General features: G+C 47.4%; 1 protein-coding gene across 1 annotated transcript in view; it reads right to left on the bottom strand.

Moving 5' to 3' along the window:
* NPAS3 (neuronal PAS domain protein 3) overlaps positions 1–22,228 on the bottom strand; it is a 1,680,342-nt gene that overhangs the window by 41,558 nt on the left and 1,616,556 nt on the right. The window contains exons 7-8 of the mRNA XM_085627416.1: positions 17,680–17,873; positions 9,084–9,190 (exon numbers count right to left, since the gene is read on the bottom strand). Coding sequence (XP_085483542.1) covers positions 9,084–9,190; positions 17,680–17,873 — 301 coding nt within the window. The remainder of the gene's footprint in view (positions 1–9,083; positions 9,191–17,679; positions 17,874–22,228) is intronic.

The raw sequence follows: 22,228 nt of genomic DNA, 5'->3' as shown, positions 1-22,228 counted from the left end.
CAGCCACAGGAGACAGCTTCGGGGGAGGCAAGGTGTCACCAACCATAGGGCCTTATTGCAGGATAAGGACTCAGCAGCAACAGGAGACGAGTCTGCTTCAAGGAGAGGCAAGGACTCAGCAACCATAGGGACTTACTATAGGATAAGGACTCAGCAGCCACAGGAGATGAGTCTGCTTCGAGGAGAGGAAAGGACTCAGCAACCATAGGGACTTATTGTAGGATAAGGACTCAGCAGCCACAGAAGACGGCTTCGTGGTGAGTCAAGGACTCGGCAACTGTAGAGCCTTACTATAAGACAAGGACTAAGCAGCCACAGGAGACGGCTTCGTGGTGAGGCAAGGACTTGGCAACCGTAGAGCCTTACTATAGGACAAGAACTCAGCAGCCACAGGAGACGGCTTAGGTGGGAGGCAACGACTCACCAACCATAGGACTTACTATAGGATAAGGACTCAGCAGCCACAGGAGACGAGTCTGCTTCGAGGAGAGGCAAGGACTCAGCAACCATAGGGACTTAGTATAGGATAAGGACTCAGCAGCCACAGGAGACGAGTCTGCTTCGAGGGGAGGCAAGGACTCTGCAACCGTAGGGCCTTATTGCAGGATAAGGACTCAGCAGCCACAGGAGACGAGTCTGCTTCGAGGGGAGGCAAGGACTCTGCAACCATAGGGCCTTATTGCAGGATAAGGACTCGGCAGCAACAGGAGACGAGTCTGCTTCAAGGGGAGGCAAGGACTCTGCAACCGCAGGGCCTTATAGCAGGATAAGGACTCATCAGCAACAGGAGACGGTTTTGTGGGGAGGCAAGGACTCTGCAACCACAGGGCCTTATTGCAGGATAGGGACTCCGCAGCAACAGGAGACAAGTCTGCTTCGAGGGGAGGCAAGGACTCAGCAACTATAGGGCCTTATTGCAGGATAAGGACTCAGCAGCAACAGGAGACGAGTCTGCTTCGAGGGGAGGCAAGGACTCAGCAACTATAGGGCCTTACTCCAGGATAAGGATTCAGCAGCCACAAGGGGCGGGCTAGAGAGACATAAGAACTAAACAGCCATAGGAGCATTTTTCCTCATGGGACATAAGGCGTCATCAGCCATAGAGTGGCTCTCGTGGGTACATAAGCAATCATCAGCTATAGGCAACACCCAGGAGGGGAGCATAAGAACTCACCAGCTTAACACCTTCTCCAAGCATATGGATTTGGCAGTCATTTGAGACAGTGTTGAGAGACATAAGGGCTCAGAAGCCATAAGGGACAGCCTCGAGAGACTTAAGGACTCAGCAGCTGTAGTGGATGTCTTCGAGGGTCATCGGGACTCATAAGGAGATGGTCTTGTGTGAAGATAAGGACTCAAGCCATTGGTTCTCACAGCAGCATATGGACTCATCAGCTATACGGTCTGTCTTTAAAGACATAAGGACTCATCTTCCATAGGCAAAGACACTGATAGACAGAATGACTCAACTGTCGTAGGGAAGGCCTTGCGAGAAGTAAGAACTCGGCAGTCACAAGCCATGACCATGAGGCAAATAAGAACTCGACAGTCATAGTGGTTGTCTATCGGGGACAGAAGGATTCACCTGCTATAGGGACTCAGAGCAGCATATAAATTCAGCAGCCATAAGGACGGCCATAAGAGAATTAGGGACTCAGCAACCATAGGGACTCACAATGGCATTTGGACTCAGCAACCATATAGCCTGAGGCAGCAGTGGGCTCTTCAGCGGCAGCAGATAGACATAAGGACACAGCAGCCATAAAGGACTGCTGAGGCGGATATAAGAACTCAGAAAACAGGCAGCCTTTCTGAGACATAAGTTCTCAGCACACGTTGGAGATGGCCTCGTGGAGACATAAGGACCCAGGAACCATTGGGGATGGCCTCACTGAGATGTAAGGACTCAGTAACCATAGGAGTTCACGGTAGTATATGCACTCAGCAGCCACAGTAGCAGGCCTCATGGGGACATGAACAAGGACTCATCAGCTACAGACGGATGGCCTTGAGACATACATTTGCTAGCCAGACTGCTAAACGATTGCTATTCTAATACAGCTAATGCCGGCACTAAAACACACCTGCTACAAACCCACGCAATACTAATCACTCTTCTACAAAACAAAGTCCCACGATCACCAAAGGCCATTCTCTAAGCTGTCTACTGATAAATGCTCGATCCCTCCCAAAAAACAAACATCACATCTACGACCGTCTCACTGATGCAAAACCAGACATACTATTCATAACTGAATCATGGTTGGGAGATGATATGGCTCCAGTCCTGCATGAAGCCGTTCTTCTAGGCTATCGAACAATCACCCAACATCGTATAGGCAAAAAAGGAGGTGGTCTAGCTGTTGTGTTCAGGCAAACATTACATATCACTAAAGTTGACGACATCACCATAAAGAATTGTGAGGCTCTTCTCACCAGATGTAATCCTACACCGTCTCCCTCCTGTAACTTCATGCTCCGTTACAGACCTCCACCTAGCAAGGCGATATTCCCAGACACACGTCTAGACACGGTTTCAAACCGGATAACAATACACTCCAACCTATGCGTTCTGGGTGACCTCCACATTTGGTTTGACAAACCCAATATGACCCATCCAAAAACAATAATCACTGGCCTAGACGCACTGAACCTGCATCAGATTGTCCACAAACCCACACACATTGCTGGACATATCCTACATGTCATTTTTGCAAATACTGAACTAGTTACCTCTCAAACTATAACTCCAGTCACATGGTCAGACCACCACTTGCTTGCTCTCCAACATAAAACAACACTAAGTGACTCACCTAAAACTACCTTACATACATCCATCTATCGACCGTGGAACAAACTCAATTTGGAACACTTAGAAACACAACTAACATCCAGTACAAATCTGGAAACAATTAATTTGGTTCAAAATCTATATGAGTGGCTACAGGAAGCTTTTGACATCCTGATACCGCTCAAAACCACACAACAGAAGAAAAGAAAAAAAGCGCCTTGGAGAAACAAAGAAATAAAAGACATAAAACAACAAAGTAGAAAGCTGCAACGTACCTGGCTCAAAACAAACGCCAAACAAGACAAACTTCACCTACAGAAAATTAACAGATTATACAAATCAGCTATCAAAAAAGCTAAGAAAAGGTACGATTCAGACAGAATTCAAAATGCTAAATGTGCACATAAAGAATTCTATAAAATACTCAAAGAATTTCACAAACCAAATTGCCTAGAAGGAGCTCATCCCGTTACTCAAGATTTCACAGACAAACTGGCAAATCATTACACGGACAAAGCAGACACGTTGGACTCGTACCTAAAACAGAAACAAAGCACCAGCACTAACCCTTGTACAAAACAACAATCCAAGAATACTCCAACCCTGCCTCTCCGTTCCTTCCAACACATCTCACACGATAACTTTATGGACCTGGTCAAAGCAAGCAGGCCTGCCGGCAGCCCTTCTGACCCCTGTCCACCACAAACTTTCAAGACTATTCTTCCAACAACCTCTGCTGCCACTCCAGTAAGAAGAATCATCAACGATTCCTTAACTACCGGAATATTTCCAGAAGAACTCAAAAAATCACACATTCGCCCTTTACTGAAGAAAACAAACTTGGGCCCGCTGAACCCTGATAACCACTGACCCATTACAAATGGACCTTTCCTAAGCAAACTGATAGGAAGAGCAGCGTTCGCCCAGATGTCACAATTCATTGAAGAGAATGACATACTTTCAGACTTCCAAACAGGATTCCGTCAGGGAAGAGGCACTGAATCTGCCCTCCTTACCATCTGGGATGACCTGAAGAATACAGTAGAACGCAACGGGGTTGCTGCGCTACTCCTCTTAGACCTCTCGGCTGCCTTCGACACAGTTGACCATGACACTCTGAAACAAAGACTCTATGAAGCCGGCATAGAGGGAACTGCTCTAGACTGGATCGCGTCCTACCTTGGAAACAGAATTAATGTCATCCATACCCCACCTTTCTCATCCAAACCATACTCCACAAAAGCAGGGGTCCCTCAAGACTCCATCATTTCGCCCATGCTTTTCAACATCTACATGAAGTAATTACCGGTACTGATCAATCAATTTCACCTCACGTGCTATAACTATGCAGATGACACGCAAATACTCCTTCAACTGGAATGCCCCAAAGACATTGAAAAATCCCCAATTTTCAGTAGTTTCAGAGCCGTGGATCAGTGGATGACTTGGAGCCATCTCAAATTGAATGCTTCCAAAACAGAAATACTCACGTGTGGCGATTGGAAACATTATGACCCGCTTGCTGCCTGGCCTGATGAACTGGGATCACCACCTAAAGTATCGAAGGAAGTAAGAAAGCAGTTTGAGATTCCTTCTCTTTCCCACCCCGAAGATTTAACCATGGCAGATGGATTTTCTTTGGAAGAGATAGAGGGGGTGGTAAAAAATCTTCCATCAGGGAAAGCTGCCGGTCCGGATGGACTCCCTGCGGAGTTTTTTAAGGTTTTTTTTTCTTCTTTTTCTAATCTGTTGTTACTTTTGGTCAACTCTATGTTGTCTGGAGCTTCAATCCCTGACTCTTTTCGCGAGGGGACTGTGGTCAGTTTCTTGAAGAAGGGGAAAGATGCTACTGATCCTAATTCATATCGTCCCATTACCCTTTTAAATTCAGACTACAAGATCGTTACTAAATTATTGGCTATTCGATTTAATCGCATCTCTTCTGATTTGATCCATACAGACCAAAATGGCTTTATTACCGGTAGACAGCTTATGACTAATACTCACTATTTGGCAGAAGCTTTGGATTACCTGGAGACACGGAGAATCCCTGCACTTATTTTGTTATTCGACGCAGAAAAAGCTTTTGATTTGGTGGTTTGGGAGACACTCTTTGTTATTTTGCAGCATTTTCATATTCCAGGCATCGTTATCAATTTTATTCGTAATCTTTATTCTGGCGCAAAAGCTAATATTATTATTAATTCACATTTGGTTGGATCTGTTGCAGTTAACCGTGGAACTCGTCAGGGGTGCCCCTTATCACCGATTCTTTTCGCCTTTTTTATCGAACCCCTCGCAATAGCTATTCGTAAGTCCGCAGAGATTGCACCTCCAATCCCATTTATGTCTAAGATAAAACTTTATGCTGACGACATCATGTTGCTCATTAAATCCGATTTGCAGTCTCAAGCTCAGACACTTCGGATTTTTGAGCAATATGAATCTTTTGGGGGCTATAGGATTAATAAAAAAAAGACCGAAATATTGATTTGTGGCAATCACATTCCAGAATTACATCCGGATCTACGAGGTTGCATAAATAATAAACCTAAAAGATATCTGGGGGTGTTTTTTTCTTCTTCAGTTACAGATCTTTTCGGTTTGAATTTTGTTCCCCTCCTCCAAAGGGTTCGTTCGATGTTAATTCGCTGGAATAAATTACCTATATCATTACTAGGCAGAGTCGCCCTGATTAAAATGTCCATTTTACCACTGCTCAACTTTCTGTTTTCAACAATCCCGTGTTTTCTCCCTGGGTCTTTCTTTTCTAAAATAGAATCCTTATTCTCAAGTTTTTTGTGGTCATATAAAAAGCCCCGGATTGCGTTGACTACCCTTTACGAGGGTTTAGATAATGGCGGTCTGGCACTTCCAAACATTAGAGACTATTACTACGCATATTTTGCTCAGTACTTAACTCGTCTCAAGGTCCCTTCCCCGACTCCAAATTATTATATTAGTTTTTTTTTCGATTTAATTTTTTCAGAGAGTCAAATATCTTCCCCTCTTCAAATACCTAAATCTCCAAAATTGGTTAGGTATAAAATAATTGCTTGGTTCTTTATGAAGCGCAAGGCTTTGATTAGTCGATACTCTATTTCTCTCTTTAATACCTCCTCTTTACTGATTAATTTACTTTCCTCAAGAGGACAGGTGGTAAGCCCGCATTTAATGGGCTATTGGTCTAAAGCCGGCTTTAGTACAGTAGGCGATTTTTTACATCACTCTAGGTGGTTAACTCCGCCCGAGATGCGCCTACTACTTTCAGGTAACTTTTTGTTAGCCGGGTCTTATGATCTAATTTATAAACTTTTAATGTCGTTTGCCCCTACCTCCTTTACTCAGATTTCCCCTTTTAACAACGATCTCCTGTTTAATACTACTTTAATTAGGAAACCTGGTGAATGGAAACGTCATCTTGCTCAGACTAAACAAGACGATTTAGAATCGAAAGCAGTCCAAAAATGGTGGGAACACGAAAAGCAGGTTTTATCCGTATCGACGTGGCGGACTATTAATAAATATAATTTCTCCATTTTACGGGGAGCCAATTGGCGTAGAATGATATTTTTTGGGAAATGGCTCCTCTACTATACCCCGGCAGTAATTGCCAAAATGTTTAGTAATTACGCACCGATCTGTTTTCGTTGTCAAAATTTTGCCCCCGCTAACTGGACACACGTCATAGTTGAATGTAGCATGATCAAAGAGTTCTGGAGAGATATTTTTGCTTTTTTATCTTCTATTCTGCATATCCAGATATCTTTTAATTCCAATTTGATGCTGCACGGTTTGGACCAGAATTTAAATATTTCTGTTTCACATACTAAACTCCTGTTTATCTGCATGGCAGTGGCAAGATCATTGCTTCTTCAGAATTGGCGATCTACTCAGAGTCCATCTTTCTATGAATGGCTGCGTAAAATGCAAAGAGTTAAGATTAGCGAGCGTAACTATGCAGCGAGGATTGGAGGGGGGAGAAAATTCGAAAAAATTTGGGAAAACTTTTTTTGACTCTCTTTTCATTCAGGTCATCTTCTAATTGTTTTTGTTACTGTACAAAGATCTTGATTCACTGTATTTGAGATGTTTTTGGTTTTTTGTAACGTGATACTGTCTGTCTTAACTTTAATGTTGCTTGACACCTTCAGTTTCAACAATAAAAAAAATTAAAAAAAAAAAAGAAGGAAGTAAGAAACCTCGGAATGACCATGGACTCCAAGCTGTCTATCAGTGCCCAAGCGGACAAACTAGCAAGATAAAGCTTTGTCACTATAAAAACGCTGCGACTAATTTTCCCTCATTTGGGATTTCCACACAAGGTCCAAGCTACCATCTCCTTTGTTCTGTTCAAACTCGATTACGCCAATAGCCTCTACCACGGATCACCTTTAACAACCATGAAAAGACTACAACGGATCCAGAACTTGGCTGCCAGACTACTCTTGCATGTCAAACCGCAAGACCACATCTCACGTGCCTTGAAAGCCCTGCATTGGTTACCGGTTGCCAGAAGATCCACGTTCAAGCTGCTTCGTATCACCCACAAAGCAATACATGGAATGGGACCGCTCTTCATCAGGAATAAAATCACCAAACACATTTAACAAAGGAACCTCCTCTCTAAAGGGGCATCTCGCCTCAAAATCCAAGATACAAGAAAAAAACATGGGTGGCACATCCTTCTCTGTTCAAGCAGCCAAACTATGTAACTCTTTACCCCCCAACATAAGATCCACGGACAACCACCTTATCTTCAGAAGACTACTCAAGAATGATCTCTTCCCCTTATAAGCACCATACGCAAACAGGATTTTACAGCGTATCCCTCTGTATATAAGCATTTATTTTCACTATAGATATGTAACTATCTTTGTGTATATCTTCGTATAAACATGTAGAATAATAATGTTGTTGGAAAAAAAAGCATACCCTATTACTCTTCCTGTACCTCTATCAATACCTTTATTCTACATATACTTACCTCCTTTATGCATCTACATACTTTCAATGTACTTATGGACCTATATATTTATCACTTTCTTCTAATTTAGCATTTCCAATGCACTACCCTATTTCTCAGCCTATACGTCTCTAAATATATCTTCTAGCCCAACTTTCTGATTCCTCTCAAACTTCTTTCTACTACTCTTTCCAATGCACTACCCTATCCCTCACCCTATACATTTACCAATATATCCTCTATATCCACTCTCTCATTTATCCCAAATCCCATACCACTACTATGATCCCCAAAATAACCCTTTCTAGACTCTCACCTACTCTACCCCTCCGTGCAGCATCTGAAACCTCTTTTACTATACCGATCCCCTAAAACAAACCTTTCTAAACTCTTCCCTCTGACTCTTCCCCTACAAAACCACTTTTTACTCATCCAAAAGCCTCCGCCTACTGCTATGACCGAAAAAAAAGAAAATCCAAATCCTTCACTCTTCTATCCCTCCACTATCCTTTTCAATCGAAATAACAGACTAACATGTTATCTTCTCAAATTCCATATTCCACTATACTAATTCACCACTAATCCTTTATGGGTTCCAAAATAGCGTGCTATTCACCAATTAAGCGTTTCACCACCCCATCAGGGTTCCAAGCGCTATATAAATGCAAACCTTTTTCCCATTTCTGTCCCCCCAACCCTTCTCAATCCAGATACCTGACTAACATATCCACCACTCAAATTACTTTAATGTTTCACCATACTAATTCAACACTAATCCTTATGGGTTCCAGAGTAGTGCGCTACACGCCAAAAAGCGCTTGAAAACCCCATCAGGGGTAGCAAGCGCTATATAAATACAAAGCTTTTTTCCTCTTCTATCCCACCACCTACCCTTCTCTATCCAAATAACTGAATAACATCCACCACTCAAATTACTTCAAATTTCACTATACTAATTTTCAACACTAATCCTTTATGGGTTCCGGAGTGGCGTGCTACTCGCCAGAAAAGTGCTTTAACACCCATCAGGGGTAACAAGCGCTATATAAATACAGACTTTTTTCCTTTTGTATCCTTCTGCTATCCTTCCGAATCAAAATACCTGACTAACCTATCCACCACTTAAAATAACTTGCATGTTTCACTATACTAATTCAACACTAATCCTCTATGGGTCCAGGAGTAGTGTGCTACACGCCGAAAAAGTGCTTCGACGCCTCATCAGGGGTAATAAGCGCTATATAAATACAATTACAATTATAATTACAGTGTGAAGGGATCGCAGCCAAGGGGACTCAAACAGACGTATGGGCTCAGAGCACTCACAGTCGAGGTGACAATGCCGGATTCCCTCCACGTCTTCAGCATGGATCAGCTGGTAACATCTCTTCCCCACGATATCGACCGGAGACATGTCCATGTAATCAGAAATCCTGCACAAGAGGAGCAGAGACCAGTGAGAGAACAGCACAAACCAACCAATCACAGATCACCAGGCACATGCATAGAATGTCAAGAACCAGCGATGGAGACTAAATGAACAGGCGATCAGCACAGCCAATCACTCAGAAGTATGAATCCATCTGAGGGAGCGTCTAGTAATCACTAAGGAGAATAGACAAAACACAAGAGCTTCGGCCAATCACAGAGGAGCACACACCTGTCACTGTGGAGCATTAATCAATCAAAAGAACACTGAGTGATCATAAAGGAGCACTGACAAATGAGGAAAGAATGAGATCCAATGACAGAGGCGAATGAACTAATCAAAGGGAAGCACAAATCAGCCTCACTGGAGCATGAACAAATTACAGAGGATGATACCTACCTCACAGAGAGGCGTTAGCCAATCAGAGAGAACCACGGACCAATCACAGGTGAGTATTGTGAGAAGTTGGCCTGGCATATGCTGTCCACTAGTTATAGTGGGCACCTTGCACCAGTCCAAACAACCCCTTATTGATGATAGGTTAAAGACAACCTTTATTGAAAGCTATCCTAGTGGTAGCTATGGAGAGCAGCCTTCAGGCTAAGTCTTGAAGGAGCGTAAAGCAGCTTGGTTTACCAGATCATAACCTCTTGAATCACTAAATGTAAGGAGATCCACACAAGGTATATATAAAATATATGTATTTATTTCTAAACACTCACTACTAATCTCTTTATGAGATTAGAGTCCAAGTTATACAATAATACAGTTCTAAAACAACAGTAAATAGTACAATATACAATGGGCCCTAGGGGCGGACCAAACCATATATTAAGAAAGTGGTATAAGAACCACGACTTGACTAGACACAGTGCCTAGAGCACGTAGAATCGCTGGGACCCCAAGGAACCACCCAAGGTAGTGATAGAGGAGACCCACGGGGGACGTGTGCAGTGTGAGAACACAGGCGCGAGCCCCGTACTATTATATGGAAAAGTCGCAGTTGAAATTTTAAAAGTTAAGGACACTTAGGAGAGGACTTTGAGCCAACCCCTTTAGACTTAGGGGTTCTAGGGCCAACACCCACGGAAGCACCGGAGTACTCGAGTTACCTCACCCAGGGAAGCCGGGTGCATAGGTGTCAAATGGTGTCGGGAATCGTCGTTGATTTCAATGGCGATCTGCTGCAAAGTGCTGCTGCTGGGAAGAAGAAAAGTGTCCGGTGTGATCCAAGCCTGGATCGAAGATGTGAAGAGCCTAAAAGCAGAGGGGACAGAGTCTGGGTCATTTGCCAGTGACCAGGGGCACGATAGACGAATGCCCACCGATGTCGGGTGTTTCAGGTGCGAAGAGGTGAAGCTTGACTCTGCAGCCGCGAGGACCAGGAGGAGTCGATGACAACCAGGAGCTGGATTCCAGCTGTGCCACGAAGGATGTCGAGTGCTGCGCTGTCGGTGCTCTGATAGAACCCAACAAGCCTTGCCAACAGCAACCCACGCAGGAAGAGAAAAGATACTGATGACGACGGCCAGAGTTAAGCGCTCCAGGATGGGGGGGGAGGGCTTTTAGTGTGGCGGCCGCATATCTATGGAATGAGATGCCTCAGAGCATCAGACAAGCCAACTCCCTGATCGAGTTTAGAAAGAGTCTTTCCTAAGGATTGATCCCCTTTTGATAATTACTCTGGTCTGCCCATGTGACGGTCATACTTCAGTCTAAGCGCCAGGATACCCGTATGGTGACAGTATGCGCTATATAAGAACTTATTACATTACTTATATACATACTTCGGTGCGGACCAGCAAGGTCCTGGGGACTCCCCAAGCGGTGGAGAGTCAGGGCACGTCTGGAGCAACCAGGTAAGCCCAATTAGAGCTAGAGTTGCCTTCACAGGGGCCCACGAGTCAACAGACTAGGGATCGCAAAGGGACCTCGAGAGAAAACACAAAGGGCCATCTCACGGAACACTCGTGGAGTGTAAGCGGGCAATCTTCGGTGGAAAGGCTGCTCGGGGTCAAGGCTACAAGGAAGCCAAAGCTCAGCTGCAGGAGTTGCTGGAAAGCTGATGCTTCTGCAAAGTGACGCGGTGTCCAGGGGTTTGGGTTGCACGGTCGCCACGAGGGATACGGGCCTCAGACTTGCTGTGGGCACTGATCGACCTCTAAGACCACGAAAACCCACCTCCTGTGTTGCAAAATTCTTCGGAGTCCGGCGGGAGCTTCCGAGATGCAAACCGGTCAGATGGGTCTTTGGTGCCTTCCTTGCAGGGGAGTAACTTCTTTACTCCAAGGGAGATTCTTCAGTCATCTAGTTCAATGTAGATCATCGAAGTTCCAGGATTCTGTGTCAGAGTTTCGTCCAGGTGTAATCTAAAGTCCTGTAGCCAGGGGTTCCTATCTTATACCCAAGGAAGGGGTTGGACAAACTCTAGGGACCCACCTATGGGAGGGTCAGGAAAGAGGGGTGGCTACACCCATTTCCTTTGTCCAGTTTTGCGCCAGAGCAGGGGCTGGTAGCCCCTGCAACTGGTTTGAGCTGGACTATGCACAGGGACACCAAATGTGCCCCCAGTGTAGACTTCAAAGCACTCTTGGAGTGCACCCACCCAGCCCCAATACACTAAAGCCTGTCTGGGAGGTGGTGACACCTCCCTGTGACAGGAAACCTATGGTCCAGGCCTCCCCTGCCAGAGTTTCGTCCAGCAGCAGGAGGGCAGACTCGTGTCTGTGGCTGGCAGCATCCATTTTGTAATGCCAGAGCTCTGTTAGCTGGTACCAGGTATACCGGTGCTGTCATGTCTCTCCCTCTAGAAGGGTGGGATCACCCACCCACACCAGTTACTGGTGTGGGGTATGATTCCAAGGTGTTTGACACCAAATACGACATGTTTCCATGCAGCCATTCTAAAGTTAGCATTTACCGTTTGAAGAGTATGTGGTTTGGCTGCATCACAAACAACCCCGGAATAAATGTTCCGAAGGCTGCAGAGGGGCTCTGCTCATGCATGGGCACCCTCTCACATAAAACCCAGCACCCTGCCTTCAGGATTGTTAAGGCCTGTCATAGGGGTGACTGATAGGTTTACATGTGCAGTGATATGGAGAGATATAGTGAACTTATATCTCAGTAAGGGGTGCATACACCACCTTATACAGGCTGCTGTAGCAGACCTGTGGTGTCATTTTGGAAGGCTTACCAGGGGTGGCATAATACATGCTGCAGCCCCTGGTAGGCCTCTGGGGTACCTATGCCCTGGGTACATAGTATACCATATACTAGGGACTTATAAGGGTACCCCAGGATCCAGTCTGGAGTGTACCTAAAGTATTGGTAATCAATTTAGAGGGTAAGCAGCTAGGCTGGGGTCCTGAATAGCAGGGCCCCAGCCAGACTAAAGTCGAAAAACAGTGAAACATCAGCAAAAAGGGGGGGTGGGTTACTATAAGCAGCAGATCCTATTCTCCTACACGTATGAATCACACACAACGACGTGTGAAAGGATCACAAGGACTATGATCTAATGGGTATTTCTATCTTTCTCCCTGAGCTCCGCCCTCAAGGCGGCACTTCTGTCAATGCAAAGGCGCTGCTTGTAAGCCAGGCTTAAAGTACTTGGGAGGTTAACTTTCCAGAAACTATCCAAGGACTGGAGTTAGAATAGGAAACAAGCCTCTTGGACTGTTCTAAGGCTGCAGTTAGAATATTGAACTTGACCTCCCAGTCGCTGCCACACCCACTGGGACCATGGACCAATGACATGCGAGCCACTGGCCAGGGAGGCTCGAGCAGGGGATAGAGACGCATGAACCAATTATAAACAAGGCTCCTGAGGCTTGAGCCGGGAGTGCGTGAGAGTGTTTTGCTGGTACTATTTTTTTAAATAAGCTTAATTTTGTATGTTTTAAGCGCGTCGCGATCTTTGCCAAGTAAGCTTTCAACTTACTTGGTCTCACTGCGGGGGGAACCACGCTGCAGTGGGTGGTGGGTAAGGCATGGGGCGGTCGCTCTCTCGGGGCGGTTGGAGCGTTTCAACCATCTTGGAAGGAGTGGAGGTTGGCGGGACAGTTGTTTGGGCCAGAGAGCCCAGGATTGCACAAATGCAGACACAGCTGCGACCGCACGTAGCGGGGGCGCGCAGTGGGCGCGCCACTGGTGTGCCGAAGGTGCGCCTAGGGCAAGCCCGTCTGCACCTGTCTGCGCCGGTCCGCCGCCAGGCGCCAGGACCCCTGCTTCTTGCGCCGCAGATGGTATCAGGTACTCGTGGGTGGAGCTCCTGGCCCTGGCCTCTAATTGCCCGTCTCGGTCTTGGTCCTTTCAGGATCTCTCCTTCCATTGTGACTTTTGCTCGCTTAGGTTGACCTTGGCAGAGAGGGATCCACGGCCATTAGATCATAAGGAGTTCAAGTTCCTCAGTCTGAATTGCCGCTCGCTGGCTAAGCATCATGCAGAGGTGTTTTACCTTTTGGCTGACGAGTCCCCGGATGCCCTCTTTCTAACAGAGACCTGGCTTAACCAAGACTCCGTGGCAGAGCATTGGTTGGCCCTTCCTTCAGGCTGCATGTTGGAGACCATAAACCGAGAGAGGGGGGGGGGGGGAGGTGGTATTGCAGTAGTAGTTAAGGAAGCTTACACCTTTAGCCTGTGGAAGGAGAATATAGTGGGCTGTGAAAGTGCGTCATTTAAAATCAGATTAACCCACAATTTTACTATATCAGGCCTTCTCATCTATAGGCCCCCCGGGCCCGCTAGCGGTTTTAGGGGAGACCTACTAAGTAAAGTAGGACACTTTGCTTGCAAGGCGGCAAATTTTACTATTCTAGGGGACCTTAATCTCCATCTTGAGGACGGTGAGAAAGCAGAGATTGCCAGTTTTCTGGCCGACTTAGAGGCCTTCCAGTTGATGCAACACGTTCTCGAAGGCACTCACGTGGCCGGCCATCTGCTGGACCCTATTTTTTCCAATCTTAAGCCTATAAAAATTTATCCACCGATCCCGCAAGTTTGGACAGACCATTTCTTGGTTCCATTCTCCCTGCAAGTGCAGGGCAAAGCTGACTTAATTCGTCCTACCTAAGTTCTTAAACGCCCTTGGCACAGGTTAGACCAGGAGCCCTTCTGTGACTGGCTAGCAGGGCACAGGCCTCAGCTACCCTCCGATGTGGACGCGGCCAATTCGTGTTTCAATGAATGGCTGACTGCTGGCCTGGATAGCTGTATTCCGGCTAAATGGGGAGGAAAGGGACACGGGCCGTCGAACCCTTGGTTCAATGACGCCCTATCCCTAGCTAAGAAGGGTTGTGAACAGCTGGAGCGTGCCTGGAGACACTCATACGATGCGGCCGCAAAGCTAAAGTACCGGGCGGCCATTAAGCTGTACCATAAGGGTATTCGGAGAGCTCGAGCAGAGTTTGTGGCAAGCAAAATCATGGGCAGTTCCAACCCTGCTAAGACCATTTTCTCCCTGCTGGATGGCATGAAGAGTGCAGGTGTCCCTAGGGTTTCCCCTATTGCCTCCAACCGTCAGTGCGATGAGCTGGCTCAGTATTTTGTCACCAAGGTGGAGCAGATTTATCTGGCCCTACCGGGAGCAGCTCTGTCTGGAGTGGGGGGAGGGGCACGAGGGGGCGATATATCCGGAGGGAATAGCTTAGCTTCATTTCCTCTTTTAACGCCCCTGGAATTTGAGGCCTTATGCTTAAAAATCAAATCCGGCTCCCCAGTTGACCCTGTGACGCCCACCCACTTTCGCCAGTTTTACCCCCTGATCTCTGATGTGAGCTTGGAATTAGCCAATTTATCTTTGTCTTCCGCCTCTGTACCACGGGCATGGAAACATGCAAAAGTTATTCCTTTCTTAAAGAAGCCCTCCTTGGACCCGGCCGTTCCTAGTAATTATCGGCCCATTTCTCAGCTGCCTTTCTTGGCCAAGGTTGTGGAAGCACACGTGAACTCCACGCTGTCTAAATTCATCGAGCAGTTTGTCATCCTTGACCCTTCACAACACGGCTTCCGGCCTAGGCACAGCACTGAGTCTGCGCTATTGGTCGTATCAGAAGTCATTAGGGGCAGTTTGGACGTAGGGGACTCTGCGGCCTTGGTCCTCTTGGATCTAAGTGCCGCTTTTGACACTGTGTCCCACAAGATACTGCTCGAGCGTCTACAAGATATTGGGATCAGGGATTTGGCTCTGGCTTGGGTTCGGTCTTTTCTTGAGGAGAGATCTTTTCAGGTCACAGTACCTCCTTTCTCCTCTCAGGAGTTTGTGTTGCATCAGGGGGTGCCGCAGGGCTCCATTCTTAGCCCACTCCTTTGCAACCTATATGTCAGCCCTCCGGCGGAGGTGGCCAAGGGCAGGGGGTTGTCTTTGGTGTCATATGCTGACGACACCCAATTGGTGATAGCTTTCTCGAAGAAATGCAACACCACTTTGGATAAGTTTAGAGAAGATCTGCTGGCTATCTCCGATTGGATGGCAGCAATCTGTTTACAGCTAAATGCCAGTAAATCGGAGATCCTGTTGTTTGGGAAGGACCGGGAGCTATGGTCCGGGCAATGCTGGCCGGACTGTCTCAAACCCGCCCCACTCCCTAAGGAGACTGTAAAAACTCTTGGTGTGTGGTTTGATAATGGCCTGACTTTCGAGAAACAAACGAAAGTCGTTGCAGGGGTCTGTTTTGGGCTCCTGCGGAGCCTTAAACCTTTGCTCGGGTTTTTCCCTCCTAATGTACGCCAGACTATTGTCCAGGCGTCGGTCTTATCAAGACTGGACTACGGAAATTCCCTCTATCTGGGAGATAATAAGGCTAGCATTAAGCACCTGCAGAGGGTTCAGAATGCGGCAGCTCGACTTCTGGTTGCACTGCCTAGATCTTGCTCAGTGTCGCACATTGTTCCCAAGCTCCATTGGCTGCTGGTTGACAGGCGTATCCAGTTTAAGGCACTGTGTATCTCTCATAAGATCTTGTCTCAACAGGCTCCACTGGGGCTTTCCCATTTGATAGAGCCCTATGTGCCCAAGAGCTCGCTGCGATCCGCTGACCTGGCCCAGGCTTGCATTCCCCGAGTCTGGAAAGCAAGGGCCAGGGGATGTTCCTTTCGCTGTATGGCGACGAAACTCTGGAAATTGCTCCCGACCCCCATCAGAACCATCTCGAGCCATTTGACATTTCTTAAGGCCTTGAAGACCTGGTTTTTTCCTACATCTGTGGTTTAACCACTCTGTCTCCCTCTGTGGCTCGTGCTCGCTGGAACTTGGGTTGCGCTGGGACGCCTCGTTGCTGAGGCAGCCATGCGCATTATAATGGCAAAAATAAATAAATAAATAAATAAATACAGAAGCATGAACAACCGTATTTTACCCCAGAGCGCCATGAACCTACCATGGGAAAGCATAAAGAAATGTGAGTGGAGAAGCAGCCAATCATAGAGGAGTACCAACCAATCAGAGGAGCCTGAACCAACTACAGAAGAAACGCAGTCTGGTGTCTGTGGATGCTTCCCGTCGCACTGCGCCTCTCAGCCTTTACTGCGCATGTGCGCGCTTTGCACGCATGCGCACTAGCAGCCCTACAGACTTGCTTGTGTTTGCTGAAAGTGCATCAAGGCACCCAAACATATAAACACTCAAGGGCTGGCCTTGGGGTAGGAGTCACCTGTCTTCAAATATTCGGGGGTGGGGATTTCAGCGAACTGGCGTGAATCCACTTAGTCTGGCAGTTCCCCAGGTGGGATTACCAGGAAAAGTACTTCTGTTCACAATCTACCTCTTCATTCTTCAGATGGTCATTTTCTAGTTGCTTCCACTCTACCATTGGCCATTAACAGACTGGTAATTCTATTAAGGCCCCGGCTGGCACCGCTGTTGAAGTCTTTTACTCACTGGCGGACAGTGCTCCTGGTAATGCACTATCTCTGGTAACTGTTCAGCAGGTAATGCTCTCAGCACACTTCCTTTCATTCTGTGGCTGACAAAGCTGTTAGTGCCCTGTCTTTTCTTCCCATGGTTGGCAAGGCTCCTGCTGTTACTGCCCCACCTCTCGCCATTCCCTTTCTGGTAAAGCTGTTAGTGCCCTGTCCTTTCTCCAAAAGGTTGACAATACTGTTGCTTCTAATGCCCTACCTCTGATAATTCCCCAGCTGCTAATGCTGTTAATGCCCTGTCCTTTATTTCAATGGCTGGGAATCCTCCTGCTGTTAATGCCCTACGCTTTGTAATTCCCCAGCTAGTAGTGCTGTTAATGTCCTGTTTTTTCTTTCCATGGTTGGCAATACTACTGTTGTTAATGCCTTACACATAGTCAATCCCCAGCTGGTTGTGCTGTTAATGCCCTATCCTTTATTTCAATGGCTGGGAATCCTCCTGCTGTTAATGCCCTGCACACAGTCAATCCCCAGCTGGCAGAGCTGGTAATGCCTTGTCCTTTCTTTCAATGGCTGGCAAAGCTCCTGTTGTTAATGCCCAGTCAGGCTGAAGATACAGAAAGCCACACGCACCTGTTCTCACAGTAGATGATGTTAAGGTCCATGTTCACCCGGGTGACAAACATGTGGCAGTCGATTCTGACTTCGTTCATCGTTGGGGGCGGTAAAGCGTGGGCGACTACCACCAGGCCCATGATTTGGCTTGGAATCGTGCGTCCGTGAGACAGGGACACCCTCAGCCGCAACCGGCCTGTGATATGGATGACCTAAGAAGAAAGAAACACCAGGGGTGAGGGCAGGAAGGAAACATACTTCCATAGATACACTGAGATACCAATGCCCAGGGCAGCAGTGAATGACACTTCCATAGATACACTGAGATACCAATGCCCAGGGCAGCAGTGAATGGCACTTCCATAGATACACTGAGATACCAATGCCCAGTACATCAGTGAATGGCACTTCCATAGATACACTGAGATACCAATGCCCAGGACAGCAGTGAATGACACTTCCAAAGATACATTAAGATACCAATGCCCAGTACAGCAGTGAATGATACTTCCAAAGATACATTAAGATACCAATGCCCAGTACAGCAGTGAAGGATACTTCCAAAGATACATTAAGATACCAATGCCCAGTACAGCAGTGAATGATACTTCCAAAGATACATTAAGATACCAATGCCCAGTACAGCAGTGAATGATACTTCCAAAGATACATTAAGATACCAATGCCAAGGGGAGCAGAGAATGACACTTTCATAGATACACTGAGTAACTAATGCCAAGGGGAGCAGTGAATGATACGTCCATAGATACACTGAGATACCAATGCCCAGGGCAGCAGTGAATGACACTTCCATAGATACACTGAGATACCAATGCCCAGTACATCAGTGAATGGCACTTCCATAGATACACTGAGATACCAATGCCCAGGGCAGCAGTGAATGACACTTCCAAAGATACATTAAGATACCAATGCCCAGGGCAGCAGTGAATGATACTTCCAAAGATACACTGAGATACCAATGCCCAGTACATCAGTGAATGGCACTTCCATAGATACACTGAGATACCAATGCCAAGGGGAGCAGTGAATGACACTTCCAAAGATACACTCAGATCCCAATGCCCAGGGCAGCAGTGAATGATGCTTCCATAGATACACTGAGATACCAATGCCCAGGGCAGCAGTGAATGATACTTCCAAAGATACACTCAGATCCCAATGCCAAGGGCAGCAGTGAATGATACTTCCAAAGATACATTAAGATACCAATGCCCAGGGCAGCAGTGAATGACACTTCCATAGATACACTGAGATACCAATGCCCAGTACATCAGTGAATGGCACTTCCATAGATACACTGAGATACCAATGCCCAGGACAGCAGTGAATGACACTTCCATAGATACACTGAGATACCAATGCCCAGTACATCAGTGAATGGCACTTCCATAGATACACTGAGATACCAATGCCCAGGGCAGCAGTAAATGATGCTTCCATAGATATACTGAGATACCAATGCCCCGGGCAGCAGTGAATGATACTTCCATAGATACACTCAGTAACTAATGCCAAGGGGAGCAGCGAATGACACTTCCATAGATACACTGAGATACCAATGCCCAGGCCAGCAGCGAATGACACTTCCATAGATACACTGAGATACCAATGCCCAGTACAGCAGTGAATGATACTTCCAAAGATACATTAAGATACCAATGCCCAGTACAGCAGTGAATGATACTTCCATAGATACACTCAGTAACTAATGCCAAGGGGAGCAGCGAATGACACTTCCATAGATACACTGAGATACCAATGCCCAGTACAGCAGTGAATGACACTTCCAAAGATACACTCAGATCCCAATGCCAAGGGCAGCAGTGAATGACACTTTCATAGATGCACTGAGATACCAATGCCCAGGGCAGCAGTAAATGATTCTTCCAAAGATACATTGACAGATATGTTTGATGAGGACAGCAGTGTACAACACTCCCATTGATACATTGACAGACTTCGTTGATGAGGATAGCGGTGTATGACACTTCCCAGATATGCGTGTAGCCGGCGCAGCTCCGCCCGCATCACGTGTCTCCTGTAGGATATGCTATATGCGTGTGTCATCGCTTAAGGTAAGTGTGAATGGTGTATCACTTAATCAGGGTGGCCATGCCCCTCACCTTCCAGTTCATAAAGTTATACTGTGGAGTCACAGCCCTGTCAGGTGAGCCCATATAGCGTATCTAGCATCATTCGGGGGGAAGAGGACAAGTCCCGCCTGCATGGTACCTCCCCACCATCCTTTGCCAGTGAGTGTCAACAGTGTGAATGACAGTCAAGCAAGCGTGTACGGGCAACTCCAATACCCACCTAAAAACAAAAACTATTCGCTCCCTGCCCCCAGTTCACTCAGGCCAAGCAAATCCCCAAGGCCCTGTCACATGAATGCAGCAGGTACAGGAAAACAATCCGGGGCATGGTAAGCATCCGCGGCATGGTAAGCAACAAACAATGCTTCCTGGCCCACTAGCTACCATGCACAAGATGCCAGCCTCTCGTCACAGCCCTCCCCCCATGTAAGAGTTACATCACCACTGCACCTCCACAGTTTAATCCGGATACACAGTGATGTGCAGTCCTCAAGGAATTTTGTCTCAAAGACCTGGAGAATCAAGTCTCTGCCTCTGTAGCAATCACAGGGCACAGTCACCCCCCCTCCCAGCAAGGGAGGACGTCCTAGCAAGTTGTGAGCACATTCAATTGAAAATAATGTTTTCAGTCTACCAGACAGTACTGTGTACAATAACCACTATTCAAGGAAAAGTTCCAGGTTCGGGCTCTTGGAATTCTCCGGGAAACCCAAGAAGCAGACATTATTACACCTCGAGCACCTTTCAGCATCCTCCACTTTCCAGTGCAGGGAGATGATATCAACCCTCATCCCCTGCTGCTGAGTTTGTAGATTCTGCAACGGCACACATTTTTTTTCAGGCAGACTCAGTGTCGTCCAACCTCTCCACCAACCATCGATGATCCGCGCGAAGCAGGCCAAAGTCCAAGCAGACAGTCTATTTTGGATTCCAGGGTGGTGCTAGTGTCCAATATCGTCTGCAAGATCCGCCTAAACTGGCCCGAATGTTTGTCTAAGGTGGCTTCAGGGTCATGCAGCGTGCCATCCCCCTATGCCTGCTCCACTTCCTGGGGCGAGGCTGTCCCATCAGTTGGAGAGGGATTCCTCAGCAGCCGGGGTTTCACCATCGTTCCATAGCACCGTAGTTCCAGGCCACCCAAGGGTGAAGGTCGGCCACTCACAGACATGCCCTGGATGACCAATAGGCCTGGACCCCACATCCCGCCCCAGAGCGTTTACAGGGTCCTAGTCAGCCACGGCCCCCTTCCTGTCTCCTCCACCGGTGGCTGGGGGACACCATGATGTGGCTACAACACAGACAGCTCCTTATGGTATGCCCAGTGCCCACTCCCCGATGGTCATCAATGTCCAAGGGGCCAAGGGCCTCACCAGCTCACCAGGCCACCTATGGGACCCCGGCAGGATCTTATCTCCTGCTGGCCCCTGGGCCCGGTAATGGCCCTTCACAGCCCTAAGGACAGTCAGTCGCAGAAGCTCTCTACACATGGGCCCATTCCTGCAGGTTCCCAGCCCGCAGCAGGGCGCCAACTACAGGATCCTCCCCAGGCGGGGCCCACCTCCAGGCGGGGTCCAATAATTAAGAGCTCAAGCGCTTTTCAGGCCAAACACTCTGGGGCCACAGGGTGGGTCCCCATGGCAGTATGCAGACTAGCCAGCTGGGCCCCTGAACAATGAACCCTCTCACGCTGCTCACCACTCCTGGCCCAGGTGTGTCCCGTAGCCTTCAAATTGGGAGGGTGCTCCAACGAGGCTAGGCCTTGCCAGGCCCCACTCACTGCAATGGCGCTTGTCCCCTCCAGATGGGCAGCCGGGCCCACAGAGAGGCCTTTGATCGGCTGCAGCTCCTGGGAGTCTATGTCAGAAACGGAGGCTCCAGTTATGCTTCTCATTTCTTTACTACTTATAACACAGCAGCCAATTACAAAAGTTTAAACATTACTCCATTTCCCATGGTACCCTAATATCACATGACTAACCATAGAGCCACTGCCCTATATAAGGCGTACACAGCATCTCAGTGTCCTCTTTCTTTGCTGTTCCGCAGCCAGTTAAGTACACTTCCAGTCTTATCTGTGATCAAGGGATTATTTGTATTTGTATATACTGTCTGGTGTTAGGCTGTTGTTAAGGTTACCAGCGCGATTCGCGCTCTAAATTTCTAGTGATTGTGCATGCCTCTGTTCGACCTCTGTGCTTATTTACTCATTTAACAAGCCCGTGTGGTGCGGCGCTCAGCAAGTTTCACTTTGAACAGTCATGGCCGGCGCGTCTGTTTTGAGTGCTGAGAGCGCTACACCTCCTGACCAGGCGCCCGAGTCCTGTTAAGTGTGGAGTGAGAGACGGGAGCGAGCATGCGCGTCTAATAGATGTGTGGTCCTCCTTTTAGTTTACCTCTAGCACTTGGCACCGCGCATGCGCAGCGGCCATCTTACCTTGCCATTCACAGTC

Source organism: Triturus cristatus, chromosome 9 (assembly GCF_964204655.1).
Source record: "Triturus cristatus chromosome 9, aTriCri1.1, whole genome shotgun sequence".
Classification (NCBI taxonomy): domain Eukaryota; kingdom Metazoa; phylum Chordata; class Amphibia; order Caudata; family Salamandridae; genus Triturus; species Triturus cristatus.
The sequence above is the reverse complement of the archived record's forward strand: the minus strand, read 5'-3'. Positions and strand labels throughout refer to the sequence as shown.